Source organism: Prenolepis imparis, unplaced genomic scaffold (assembly GCF_030444845.1).
Source record: "Prenolepis imparis isolate NDT839.2.m4 unplaced genomic scaffold, iyPreImpa1.0 SCAF_2, whole genome shotgun sequence".
In the NCBI taxonomy this organism is placed as follows: domain Eukaryota; kingdom Metazoa; phylum Arthropoda; class Insecta; order Hymenoptera; family Formicidae; genus Prenolepis; species Prenolepis imparis.
In genome coordinates, this window is record NW_028141160.1 from 4531302 (window position 1) to 4546499 (window position 15198).

Genomic DNA, 15198 nt, shown 5'->3' on the forward strand with positions numbered 1-15198 from the left:
CATTTAAATGAAGAACCACTGACATGCACCGCGACGATAAAGCACGAGACAAACACGCGCGCCGACACCTCGCCCGTCAACGTAAGACCATACCGCCTTCCCGAGAAGCATAAAACAGAAGTAAATAAGCAAGTGCAAGGAATGCTAAAAGACCAAATTATTAGAACAAGCATGAGTCAATGGAATGCTCCATTATTAGTAGTGCCGAAAAAAGCCGATGCGTCAGGAAAACAAAGACTCAGGGTAGTAGTAGACTTCCGGAAAGTTAACGATTTAACTATAGGCGACTCATTTCCTCTGCCTAATATTACCGATATATTGGACCAGTTAGGGAACGCCAAATATTTTACGACGCTTGATCTAGCATCAGGATATCACCAGATACCGATGGCCGAGCGCGATAAAAATAAAACCGCCTTTTCAACCCCCTATGGACACTACGAGTTCAACCGAATGCCGTTTGGATTAAAAAACGCGCCTGCGACCTTCCAACGATTAATAAATTCGGTACTAACAGGGATACAAGGGCTCAGATGTCTCGTTTATCTCGACGACATCGTAATATACGGATCCAGCTTAGAGGATCATAACAAACGACTCGTGGAAGTACTACAGAGATTACGAAAACATAATTTAAAATTGCAACCGGAAAAGTGCGAATTTTTACGTAAAGAAGTAATATACTTAGGGCATATTATTTCCGAGAACGGCATATTACCCGATCCGTCGAAACTAGACGCGGTAAAAAATTTTCCGACGCCACAAAAAATAAAAGACATACAATCGTTTATCGGACTAGCGGGCTACTATCGCAAATTCATTGAAGATTTCTCGCGAATCGCGAAACCGTTAACAAAACTAACAAAAAAGACGGAAGTTTTTGTATGGGGAAACGAACAACAAATCGCGTTCGACACCCTAAAAGAAAAATTAATGACCGCGCCAGTGTTAAAATATCCGGACTTCATCGAAGAATTCAACGTGACCACCGATGCCTCCGACTACGCAATCGGAGCCGTACTGTCACAGGGACCGGTAGGCAATGACCGACCTATCGCTTACGCCAGCCGAGTGTTATCTCGGGCAGAGCAAAATTATAATACGACCGAAAAAGAATTGTTAGCAATCGTATGGGCAGTTAAACATTTTCGACCATATGTCTATGGAACAAAATTTAAAATAATAACCGACCATAAACTTCTAATTTGGCTATTTAACGTCACGGACCCCGGATCAAGACTCATCCGCTGGAGATTAAAATTAGAAGAATACGATTACGAGATAATTCACAAGGCCGGACGAGCAAACGCGAACGCCGACGCGCTAAGTCGACACGTAACTCGAGATGCAAGCGAGAGAAGAAAGAGAGAAATCTTCAAAGTAGAAGAAGAGGAAGAAGAAAGAGAAGAAAAACTCGCCGATAACGCAAGAGTATATACCGAAGAGGAGAAACAACAAATACTCTACGAATATCATGATGCACCCACAGGAGGACATCAGGGAATCGAACGCACAATAAAAGGAATTCGATTAAAACATAACTGGCCAGGATTAACAAGAGACGTCGAAAAATATATCTCGAAATGCGAATCCTGCCAGAAAAATAAATTATCGCGACGAGTAAAAGCACCCCTCATTATTACGGACACGCCGAGTAAACCATTCGAAAAATGCGCGTTAGATATAGTCGGACCGTTAACAATAACGGAAATAAATATTTACTAACTTTCCAAGACAATTTAACCAAATTTAGCAAAGCGATACCGATCGCAAACCAAGAAGCTAATACGATCGCGAAAGAATTCGCCACGAAAATAATTTTCGAATACGGAATTCCCGAAAAAATTCTAACCGACCAAGGAACAAATTTTGTAAGTGAAATATTTAAGAATACGTGCAAATTACTTAAAATCGATAAAATTCAGACAACAGCTTATCACCCCGAAAGCAACGGAGCATTAGAGCGTTCACATCGTACGTTAGCCGAATATTTAAGACACTATATAAATGCCGACCAAACAGACTGGGACGACTGGATTCCCTACGCAATGTTTACATATAACACGACCCCACACACGGCTACGGGGCATACACCTTTCGAATTAGTATACGGGCATCAAGCGGACCTACCGACAGCTCTAGCGAGACCGCCCAAACTAACGTATAGTTACGACGACTACTCGCAAGAATTAAAAGAAAGAATACGGGCGTCAAACCAACTCGCGAAAGAAAATATTAAAGAAGAAAAAATAAAAGCCAAAGGGTACTACGATAAATCCACGAAAGAAACAAAATTTAAGATAGGCGACAAAGTACTAGTATACGACGGGGACGATCGAAAAAATTAGATGCACTATGGACAGGACCGTACGTAATAACCGAAAAGAATTCCGACGTAAACTACACAATTAAAAAGGGAAGAAAAGCAGTGCGCATGCATATAAATAGACTAAAACTATTTATAGAAAACTAATACTTACTCAATCATCATCCGCCTTGCAAGCATCGCGACGGTCAGGACCGTACGGGTAGGGCCGCCCTTGTTGTTGGGCCTCCAAGATCCGGTAAACCGGAATTAGGAAGGCCTCCTCCGGAAGCACAGGCACTACTTCCTGTACAGTGCGCACCCCCGTGGAAATGTCCACGGACACCCGCAGAGAAAACGGGGTGCCCGCAGCCCGGCGGATAGCTGCATGGGCCCGCCCCAAACGGGTGGCCGGTAATTCCGGCCCCACCACAGGCGAACGACGCACGACACGTGCACACACACATGCGGAGCACGTAGGCTCCCACCAGGGGGTGACCTCATCACACCCCAAACAATAGAAAAATATGCCGTCACTGAACATTTTTTTTTTATTAAAAAGAATTTTGTTTTTTAATATCTATATCCAACCGGCACAAAGGTTGTCATAAGACTAAACGATGAGATGCAGAAGCACCCCAGGACTCAAGAGTCACACATGAAACTAACACCTTTCTCACCTGATAAAAGTTGCAAACTAAAGAGATACCATTAACGATAAAATAAACACTCAATATATTATTACAGGACACTCACACTCTTAATCTGCAACGCTGCAGCATCCGCGAATCAACGCGAGAAGAATCGACCGTATGAAATAACGGAATTCAAGCATAGCCCAGGGATATACTTTGAGCAAATTGGTCAACTACACTATTCCAAGAAAACATGGAAATTAGTAGTAAAATTAGACCTAGCACCCCTAAACTACAGACAGGAACAAATAAAAAGTTATCTAAAACAAACAGAAACAATGTGCGTTTCAACTATTTTGCGACTCCCTTATTATAAGAACATATGTATCAATTCAAATAATATCGCGAAACGAAAATTAAAATATTTGAATAACATAATGAATCAAATCAACACTATATACAAAAGACCTATAAACAAACGTCGAGGACTAATAGACGGAATAGGCTCAATAGCGAAAACATTATTCGGGACCATGGACGCAAATGACGAAAAACGCATAAACGAACAGCTAGAATTATTAGAAAATAATCGACAAGTAACAGAACACGCGATTAGAAACCAATTAAAATTAGTAAATGCTACTGTAGCGCATTTAGATAAATTAGAAAATATAATTGAACATAACGAAAAAATATTGCGAAAAACCGTAACCGAATCTATTTCTTTAGAGGAAATACGTGACCATTTCAGGGCCATAGATACAATTATAAGCGAATTAGTAAAGGACGCAGAAAATATAATGGAATATTTAACATATATACGAAAAGGCGAAATGCACCCTAAATTAATGACATTGTAATTCATTTAAAAGAAGCGGCAGCGGAACTACCTGAAGGATTATATTTTCCTTTTAAAGTCCGCACAGACGACTGGTCAGCGATAGAAAAAAACACCGCGATAACAGCGTACTGTGATCCGACAACAATATATACTATTTTGCGTTTCCCTTTAATTGCGCAACCGACCTATGATATTGTAAAAGTAATAAAATTCCCCACACCATCCTATAATAATGTATACAATTATATCAAAATAGATAATCAAATAATTGTTATAGATAAAGAAAAATTAACGTATGCGACAATGACGGAAAGCGAATTACGAAACTGTAATAAAATTAATACACAATATGTATGTAAACGCAATTCACCTGTACACCGCGTAGATTTAGACGCACCATGCGAAATTCAAATGTATACGCAGCGACAACATTATCAGAGCAAATGTAATGTAAGACATCATGTCTCGACCCACATGTTATGGATAGCATTACACCAAGAGTACACTTGGTTATACTCGACGGACGCCGAACAAACGATAACCATACAATGTGACGGTCAGCTCGAAAATAAAATAATAAGAAATACCGGCGAAATTACGCTAAACGGAAATTGTAAATTGACAACACCAGACACAATAATAGAAACAGAAGAAAAAACATACGAAACCGTTCTAGAAACCTTTCTACCTAGTATCAATATAACAATTCCAGGAGACGGAAATATAACAAGACATAACGAAGACACGCTAGAAAACATCTCACAACATCGCTTAGAATTAACAAACCTCAAAACCAAATTGACAGACATAGATAACGACTTACAAAACAACGAACAAAACTTCTACGCAACGAAACAATTTATCTATCCGATGACATCTAGCGGAATAATAATAATATTAATTATAATAACCATTATAGTATTTTGGATAATAATACGACAAAGAAATAAAAACAAAAGACGACCATCAGTTAGGATAGTCGATGACTTTGGCATACCAAGATCAATATTAAGAAGAAGCCAACGTACTAGATTTTAGAAATAAGAAACGATTATAAAACTACATTGTAAACGGGAATTATAATTGTAAGTAACATTAGAAATAATTTTAACGTAAGATAAGAAAGGAAGCGAAAAACTTCTTACCTTCGTTTTTCTTTTTTTTACGGGGGAGGGATGTTATAGCCCGAACTATAACCAGTAGTTATTAGGAATAATAATATTATAAAACATTTTTACTTATAAACGAGCGCTCTCGCCAAACGCTCGTCGAACGAAAATGCTAACGCAGCGAAATACGCACGAAGCACGGAAATCGCGAGCTGCAAGCGAAGGCCAGGGACTTCGATCTGCTTCGCTTGCAATTAGACCAAAAACGCGTGAGTATTGTTAACCAATCGGGGACTTGTTTCCAAGGGCCTCGCCCGTTGAAAATCAAAGAACAAAAGAAGATATAAGACGGAGAGCCCGCCCGCGAAGGCAGTCTCGAATACAATTCCTAAACATCAAGACGTAGTCGCTAATAAGAATCCGGAACATCAGGACGATACTCACTAATAAAAAATCTGAATCATTAAGAGAATTACTAATAAACGCTCGTTAGCCAAACATCGAATGTTACGCGAATATATATATATATATATATATATATTTAAAGAAAGGTCGAGAAATAAAGTGAAACTAAATTTAATCAGAAATAAGAGTCGATTTAATCAAAAGAAGAGAGTATAGTTCTCCTAACACCCTACGACGTCCCGGTCGACCCGAGGATCCTCATCCTTAATTCGGCGCAACCCCAGTGCCTTGTTCGAGACACACAACATTATAAACAAATAAGAACCGTCACACGAGTGCTTTCTATCCTATTTTGAATTTGAGATAAATATCTTTTCGTTTTATAAAATAAAGCAATGGATTACACTAAGGAAGAATATTGTGATATGTTACTTATTTATGGCGCGAGTAATCAAAATGCACACGAAGCTGCTCGCAGATACGTAGAACGGTATCCGAATCGTAGAGCGCCAAATCCGAATGTTTTTCTTCGCTTAATAAATAGAGTCCGAACATCAGGATCATTAATACCGATAAGAAAAGACAATGTGGGTCGATATTTTTATGTCCGTGACGAAGAAAATGAAGCTGAAGTGTTACATGCTATAGAGGAAGATCCTACAACAAGTATTCGTGAAATGAGTCGAACAATTGGAATGTCAAAAACAACCGTTCAAAAAATATTAAAAGAAAATGGATTACACGCGTATCACTACACAAAAGTGCAACATTTGAAGCCGCAGGATTACGCAAATAGAATACATTTTTGTACATGGATTCTGCAGCAAGAAGAGCGACAGCCTGGAACACTACAAAATATAATGTTCACCGATGAATGTTTATTTACTCGTGAAGGTCTTTTCAATAACCACAATTATCACGTATGGTCAGAGGATAATCCTCATGAGTACATGATTCACAATTTCCAGGATAGATTCAAAATAAATTTATGGGCTGGTATTTTAGAGGGCACAATAGTAAGATAGTTTGTAATTTTTGTCAGCATTATGTGTGTTACGTTTTCGTAGAATTAATAATTAATAAAAAACTTCAAAAATTTTAAATATGATGTAATAATATAATTAAATTAAAATGGTTTATTAGATTATTATCTTAGAAGATGACTAGAATAGTAATTTTAATATTTTATTTTATTACAGATTGGACCATTTGAACTGCCTCCTAGGGTAAGTGGTGAAATTTTTCACAATTTTTTGGAACATGACTTACCGATTTTGTTGGAATATGTTCCATTGCACATTAGAAGAAATATGATATATCAACACGATGGTGCACCAACTCATTCGTCCGAAAATGTTCGGCGTTTTTTGGATGCAACTTATCCAAATAGATGGATAGGACGCGGTGGACCACAAAACTGGCCAGCGAGATCATCCGATTTAACTCCTATTGATTTTTTTCTCTGGGAAGAAAACTTAAAAAATTATATTTACAGAGAGCCAGTGCGCAATCGGGAAGAATTACTTAATCGCATTGTCGAAGCTGTTGCAAGCATATCTCCCGAAATTATACACAATGCGCAACAAAGTTTATTGCGACGCGCAAGATTGTGCATTGATACGAATGGTGCACAATTTGAGCATTTATTATAATGTACATTAATTAATTGTATAATTAATTAATTAATTATTTATTGCTTTTGTTAAATTAATGTATTAAAAGATATATTTAATGTATTAATTTAATATATTAAATGTTTTTAATTTCTCCGAATTGTTTTAATAAAACGTTTAAAGTGTATTTGAATGAGTTTTATTTGGATATTAGCAATAATAGCTGCTTATTTTATTAAATAATTGTAAATACATTTGCTAACTACATATCTACTTATTTGATAACTACAGTTTTGCCTGTAAGATATGAAATTAATAGCAAATTTCTGAAAGAAATATCATGTGATAGCTTGCGTTTTATGTATCACGCAAAAGTAAAAAATATCCACTTCAAATATTTCAAAAAAAGAAAATGTTATAATTAAACAATGTGCGTTTACAAAAATATCAATATAAGCAATCTTATTTTCGGATAAATAACCTTTATATCAATATTAAGAAGAGGGGCGATAATCAGTTTTCGCCTTTAGCACTTTGCGTTGTGTCACCCCTGAGCGCGCCAACTTTAGGCGGTCTGATTCGTTAACTATAAATGCTTATAATTCAAAAACTATTATAGTCTCGACATTTTGGTATTAGGATTTTCGTCTTAAAATGATCTCAGGAATCTACCCTTAAGAGTTGATCCGGTCTTTACGGGACATCCTATATATATATATATATATATATATATATATATACATATCTATATATATGTATATACGTACATACATACATACACATACATAACAAGCTTACGAAACATAATGAACAACAAATCTTAAAAAATGAATCATCGATTATGTTGAGACTATATCAAGAAGTTAGAGATATTTAGGAAATCACGTGCTAATCATGTACTACCGCGCTCTCTCATCCCCTCCAGAGGTGGGAGAAGTTTCGCACGTAAGGGAATATAGACGAGAGAGCCGAATAACGGGCAGTATGTGTCGCACCGTCGTATCGAATTGATTGAAGCCACTATAAACCGATTGTAAATGCTCTCGAGAAAATACTTGAATTATATTATTGACGCGGAGTTATCCGAGAGATATTGTAGTATACGAGGGCAATTCGATAAGTCAGTGACTTTTACAAGATATGGCACTCAAATCGCAATCTAATTTTATTTCTGATATTTACCATCTTATTTAAGTATACACAAAGTTTCAAGTAGATCTGTCAAATAGGAATTTTTTGACAGCGTTCTAAAGCGGATAAGTTTGTGTTTTTTGCTAAAATGGAAAAAAGTGAATTTCGTGTGCTAATAAAACATTACTTTTTGCGTGGAAAAACCATTAAGGAAACTGAAGAAAAGCTAAAAAAGTATTATGGGGACTCTGCTCCGTCGCATGGAATGGTTCACAAGTGATTCACTGAATTTCGTTGTGGTCGTACAAGCACGAATGATGCTGAGCGCCCGGGACGTCCGAATGAGGTCACAACTGAAGAAACAGTCAATAAAATCCATGATATTGTATTGGACGACCGTCGAGTGAAGATACGCAAGATAGCCAAGATGGTAAACATCTCAAACGAACGTGTTTTTAATATCTTGCATAAACATTTGGGCATGAAGAAGCTGTCGGCCAGATGGGTGCCGCGCTTGCTCACAATCGACCAAAAACCACAACGAAATTCAGTAAACCACTTGTGAACCATTCCATGCGACGGAGCAGAGTCCCCATAATACTTTTTTAGCTTTTCTTCAGTTTCCTTAATGGTTTTTGCACACAAAAAGTAATGTTTTATTAGCACACGAAATTCACTTTTTTCCATTTTAGCAAAAAACACAAACTTATCTGCTTTAGAACGCTGTCAAAAAATTTCTATTTGACAGATCTACTTGAAACTTGGTGTGTATACTTAAATAAGATGGTAAATATCAGAAATAAAATTAGATTGCGATTTGAGTGCCATATCTTGTAAAAGTCACTGACTTATCGAACTGCCCTCGTATACTCATTATAATCAATCACGAACTAAGTAACAAATTGACTATCCGCGGTTCTCGCGGCAGATCGTTGTCTATCGCTGTGCTCATCAAGTAGAAAGAAAATAAATCAGCTAGATAAATATTGAAGTGCGCGTAGTTAATTATCCCATACAATACACCGGGAAAAATATGGAGCGCGTAACACCAAAAAATACATAATGGTCCTTCGAGCCGGATGAGTACGCGTTTCGGAGCAATTGATCTCCGTAATCGATTAGCCGCGGTTACAAGTACGCGCTGGTCAAGCGGACAAGACATTAGTTACCGAGAAATTTATAATCGCGAATAAATCATAGACAATTAGACGTAATTTAGAGACAAATATCTTTCTGGAATTTTCGAAATCGCTACTGTTGGCCGTGTTGTGATCGGTCGACCTTTCGGATCATTGTTTTCCGGCGTGATATCAGCGTGTTCGGCAGCCGCTACTGTTTTCCCTTTGTTCGCTCGACATTCCAAGCGAGAGAAGGACAGAGAGTGAAGTGATATAATAAGTACATTAAATTCAATAACCAAAATGAGTGTCGAAATTCTTCGCAAGCAAAGGAGGTATCTAAAGGCGAAATTAACCAATATCGAAAATTTCGTCAACAAGGCCAAGAAGGATACTGCCGCAGCACCGGAGGAGGTCACAGCACGACTTCAGGCAACTGAGAAAACATATAGCAAATTTCAAAATCTTTCACAGCAACTTTTAATACTTGATGACGAGCCCGACGTAAGGGATGAAACGGAGGATTCTGAGTTCGATGAGAGATATTACAGCATAAAGGCTGAGTTATTACGATTATTGGAAAGGCTCAGACCACCCTCAGGAGGACCGTCGGGAGGCGACGCAATCAGTTTGCCGAGCGATTCAACAATGAAGCTAATTTTGGAGCAGCAAGCGAATTTGATGCAAAAATTAGTGGAGCGCAATGATAACGATACCCTTGCCCGGACTATGGAACAACAAAATCAGCTATTAGAAAGATGGAGCACGCGGTCAAGCACATCCGTACGAGAAGCTCAAGTGAAACTACCGATGATAAAACTGCCGACTTTCGATGGAAATGTGGAGGAATGGAAAAGATATTCCGACACATTTAAGACATTAATTCACAAGAGCGAGCTGTCCGGTGTACAGAAGCATCAATATCTGGTCGGATCATTGAGCGGCTCAGCAGCCAAAATTATCGAATCTATCGAGATTTCCGAGGACAATTATCTCATCGCCTGGGAATTATTGAGAAAAAGATACGACGACGAAAGGGGCATTAAGAAGCGACACATACAATGCTTATTGGATGAACTACCGAAAATCAAACAGGAATCCGCAGACGCGATCCAAGAATTAGTAGATCACGTGCAAAAACATTTGCGAGTACTGCAAACAATGAAGATCCCCACGGACTCATGGAGAGATTTAATCACTTATCTCATTGAGAAGAATCTGGACAACATGACCAGAAGACGCTGGGAAGAGCACATCGAAGATAAGGAGACCGTGACAACTACGATGGTAGAATTTCTAGAGCGGCAGAGTCAGCTGTTGCGACGAGCAGTGGATGGCGAAAGCGGCATATCAAAGGGCGATTTCTTCGAGAGAAACAAATCAAGTAAGCAGCGAGTACCGAGCGCGAAGCCGCGGAGCAAGGCAGCACTGACGACAACCACCCAGGAAAGAAAATGTTACTTGTGTCAAGGATAACACCTCATTTACGGTTGTAGAAAGTTTCTGGATTTATCTGTCGAGGGTCGGATTAAGGAAATCAAGCGGTTGAAACTTTGTTTAAATTGTTTGCGACCAGATCACTTTTCGAGAAATTGCAGGTCCGATTCCTGTAGGGAATGCGGCGAGCGGCACAATACATTGTGTCACGTATGGGGACGAGCGCCTGGGTCGTCGGCGGAGTCAGCGAAGAGTCCGTCGGGAGATCCGATGGAGTCGTCCGCGAGCACCACACTATGCTCGATGCATAGTGGACACTGAACACTGATTGAAGGTCATCAACGAGCGACATCGGATCGTCTGGAGGCGCACACAATCAACGCATCGAGGGTCAGCGTGAGCGAGTTTTGATGGCAACAGCCATTGTAAACGTTGCGACAACAAGCGGCGATGCTAAATTGCGGGTGTTGTTAGGTAGCGCGAGCGAGCTCAATTTTATAACATCTGCAGCATGCCGAAAATTAAGTTTGAAGGTAGAAAACTGCAATGAGCAAATTAGCGGGTTAAACGGCATGAGTTGTTCTATAAATCACGGCTGCAGACTTTCTATGAAATCGCGAACATCAAATTTTAAATTAAACTTATATTGCTTAATTGTTCCTAAAATAACAAAAAATTTACCATCATTTTCTATTCAATCATCAAGGTTATTAATTCCCGAGAATCTAAAATTAGCAGATCCATTATATTTCAATCCCGGTCCGATAGACGCACTTATAGGCAGCGAATTCTTTTTGCAGCTGTTGAGTCATGGTAAGATTGAGCTCGGCGACGACTTGCCGATTTTACAAAGCACGAAATTCGGATGGATTATCGCTGGTTCAATACCTTCACATTTAATCAGTGGTCGAGCGACTCATCATTCGTTTTCGAATAATCACACGTGTTTATTGACTCGGCAAATATCGATCGACGATACTATGAAAAGGTTTTGGGAATTGGAGGAATACCACGATGATAATACGCGATTGTCTGTAGAGGAAGAAAGCTGTGAAAAACATTTTATAAATACAACGAGTCGAGACGCGTTGTCCGGGCGATTCGTTGTTCGACTTCCTTTCCGTGAAAACAAGGTTCTATTGGGTCGATCGAGAGAGGTAGCAATGAAGCGATTAAGTTATTTGGAACGTAAAATTCAAAGAGATTCAACTTTTCGCGATCAATATATCGAGTTCATACGCGAGTACATTGATTTAAATCATATGTCTAAAGTTGGCGAAGGCGACAACGCATTAAATGCAATATATTTACCACATAATGGCGTGGTTCGCGAATCGAGTACGACAACAAAATTACGAGTAGTATTCGACGCTTCTGCAAAAACTACATCCGGTATTTCTCTAAATGATACTTTGATGGTAGGATCGAACTTGCAAGATAACATAATCGATATTATTATGCGTTTTCGTTTGCCAGCTATTGCTATTACCACAGACTTACAAAAAATGTACCGTCAAATATTATTGGACTCAAATGATCGTGATTATCAGCGAATTTTGTGGCGATTCTCTCCGAGCGACCCAGTAGGCGAATATAGACTGAATACAGTCACTTACGGCCAGGCATGCGCTCCGTTCCTGGCTATTCGTTGCATGCGACAATTAGCGACAGACGAGGCTAGTCAGTTCGGCTCCGCGTCGAGAGTGTTGTTAAGCGATCTATACGTCGATGATATTATAACCGGAGTCAATTGTGAAAGTCAAACGATAACCCTAATTTCGCAGCTAAAGGCTTTATTGCTTAAGGGAGGATTTGAACCTCACAAATGGCGTACTAATAGCGAAAAACTAATGCGAGAGTTGCGAGCGGTCGATCAAATAGAGGAACCGTCTGCGCTAGCGATCGAGTCGAGTACAATGAAGACATTAGGATTGAATTGGTGTACGAAAACAGACTCATTTCAATTTTCAATAGAATTTATGGCGAACTCCGTTTCAACCAAACGCGAGATTCTATCAATAATTTCGAGATTATTCGACCCACTTGGATTAATCGGTCCTATTTTAACTCGAGCAAAACTTATAATGCAGGAAACGTGGGCATCGAATTTGGGTTGGGATGAACCATTAACAGACAATCTTCGTCGAGCGTGGGATGCGTATGCTGAGGATTTGAGGGGGGTCGACTCAATTCGGGTTCCGCATAGAGTAATTCGAGGCTCCAATGCAGTGCGCTTCTGTCTACACGCTTTTTGTGATGCTTCATTAAAGGCTTATGGAGCTTGCATCTATTTGCAAGCGAGTGACAGGGACAACAAGTCCAGTTCGTTTCTATTATGTTCAAAGTCACGAGTATCACCGGTTAAAAGTAAAACTATTACGTTACCGAGACTCGAGTTATGCGGTGCTATTGTTCTCGTAAGACTGCTTAAAAATGTAAAACGGGCTCTCAAAATCAGATTCGACGAAGTGCATGCATGGAGCGACTCTAGGATAGCGCTGGCATGGATCGCCGGCGATCCATCACGTCAAAAAACATTCGTTTCAAACCGAACAGCCGAAATACAATCTATCCTTCCGCCCGAACATTGGCATCACGTCGACGGAACCGAAAACCCAGCAGATTTAATTTCAAGGGGTACTAGCTTAGCAAGTTTAAGACAAACCAAAATTTGGTGGGAAGGTCCGGAATGGTTGTTTCGCAGCTAAAGGCTTTATTGCGAACGGCAAAAATCACAATTATCAAGTCCGACCGAGGAAGACGAAAGACTTGTCAAATTAGAAGAAAAATCGAACAAGCAAGTTTTCGCGAGCGTCCGCGAAGAGTTGCGTCGTGGATTCTTTACTAAAAAATCACTCTCAAAGATCGAACGAATAATAGCGTGGATACTTCGATTCAAATTCAATGCAAAATCGGATCATGATAAACGCAGTTTCGAAATTATTTCTACTGCCGAAATCCGTCATGCACATCAATTGTTAATCATATCAATTCAAAGAATTCATTTCGCGGATGTAACTTCTAAATTGCTAGCAAGAAAACAAATTCAACCGAGTAATAAATTGATATCGCTCAGTCCCTTTATAGATGAAAAGGGAGTTCTCAGGGTGGGCGGCAGAATACAAAATTCACAATTAACATTCGATAGCAGACATCCGATTGTATTACCGTCGACTAGTAGATTCACGCAGTTGTTATTTGAGAGGGAACACCGTAGATTGTTGCATGGGGGTCCACAAGTCCTCTTGTATTCGATTCGAGAAAATTATTGGCCACTCAAGGGCAGAACGATCGCAAGCAGGATTGTGCATAATTGCATAACTTGTTCCCGCAACAAACCAAAGTTGTTATCGCAAATTATGGGACAATTGCCTACAGATCGAATAATACCGAGACGACCATTTTTCGTAGTCGGGGTGGACTTTGCCGGATCTATAATAACGCTGGTTAATCGAGGCCGTGGAAGGAAAACCAACAAATCTTACACTATTTATATGTTTTACCACAAAGGCGATTCATCTCGAGGCAGTCAGCGATCTCAGTTCGGCGTCCTTTATAGCCGCTCTGAGACGTTTTGCCGGACGTCAGGGTTACCCACAGCGCATTTATTGCGATAACGCAACCAACTTCGTCGGATCGAAAAACGAGCTTGCCGAGATGTATGAGTTGATTGAAAGGGAAAATCAGAAAATAGTAGACGAATTTTCAATTCCAAACAATATCGAGTGGAAGTTCATTCCTCCGTCTTCCCCTCACATGGGAGGACTTTGGGAGGCCGGCGTAAAATCGTGCAAATTTCATTTGAAGCGTGTAATGGGAGAGAGTCTGTTGACATTTGAGGAATTGAACACAGTATTAATTCAGGTCGAGGCTTGCTTGAATTCGCGTCCGATTTGTCAGATACCATCAGCGGCCGCGGATCTGCAATCTTTATCGCCGAGACATTTTTTAATAGGCGGTCCACTAGTCGCTCTTCCGGATCCCGATCTAACCGACGTACCTATCAATCGACTCGATCGTTGGCAGACGGTTCAGAAAATTGCGCGGGATTTTTGGAAAAGATGGAGCAGAGAGTATTTGACCTCTCTGCAAGGTAAAACGAAATGGACTTGCGAGCGAAATAATCTATTAATTAACGACATCGTCATGATACAAGATAATAACGCGCCACCATTAAAGTGGAAACTAGGAAAAGTTATCGAAACCCATGAAGGAGTTGACAAAAGGGTACGCGTTGTAACACTCAAAACAGCGAACGGAATATGTAAAAGACCGATCAACAAATTGTGCAAACTTCCACTATCTGATACGTCCTTACCCATTGTAAACGAGTGTAATTAGCATAAAATTAATTGTTATTAATGGTGGGCGGGATGTTGAGACTATATCAAGAAGTTAGAGATATTTAGGAGATTACGTGCTAATCATGTACTAGCCGCGCTCTCTCATCCCCTCCAGAGGTGGGAGAAGTTTCGCACGTAAGGGAATATAGACGAGAGAGCCGAATAACGAGTAGTATGTGTCGCACCGTCGCACAGTGGGTGAAATTCGAAAAAAGTGAACAAAAATCGATTTTTAACATTTATTTAAATGGACAAAATCAA

The 15198-nt window shown here is 39.6% G+C and overlaps 2 protein-coding genes across 2 annotated transcripts; both read left to right on the top strand.

The window, feature by feature from the left end:
• Positions 1-11757: 11757 nt before the first annotated feature.
• Positions 11758-13302, top strand: LOC145932851 (uncharacterized). The gene has a single exon (XM_083032078.1). The coding sequence runs from the start codon at positions 11758-11760 to the stop codon at positions 13300-13302; it is 1545 nt and encodes a 514-aa protein (XP_082888204.1).
• Positions 13303-13953: 651 nt separating this feature from the next.
• LOC145932852 (uncharacterized) lies at positions 13954-14935 on the top strand. The gene is made up of 2 exons (XM_083032079.1): positions 13954-14040; positions 14105-14935. The coding sequence occupies exons 1-2, from the start codon at positions 13954-13956 to the stop codon at positions 14933-14935; spliced, it is 918 nt and encodes a 305-aa protein (XP_082888205.1).
• The last annotated feature ends 263 nt before the right edge of the window (positions 14936-15198 follow it).

What these genes read in the sequence shown, in the direction of transcription:
- LOC145932851 (XM_083032078.1), top strand. Translation starts at nt 11,758, where the DNA reads ATGAAGCGATTAAGTTATTTGGAACGTAAAATTCAAAGAGATTCAACT.
- LOC145932852 (XM_083032079.1), top strand. Translation starts at nt 13,954, where the DNA reads ATGGGACAATTGCCTACAGATCGAATAATACCGAGACGACCATTTTTC. An exon ending in CCGGATCTATAATAACGCTG is followed by an intron (nt 14,041 to 14,104) that starts GTTAATCGAGGC and finishes TTTACCACAAAG; the next exon opens with GCGATTCATCTCGAGGCAGT.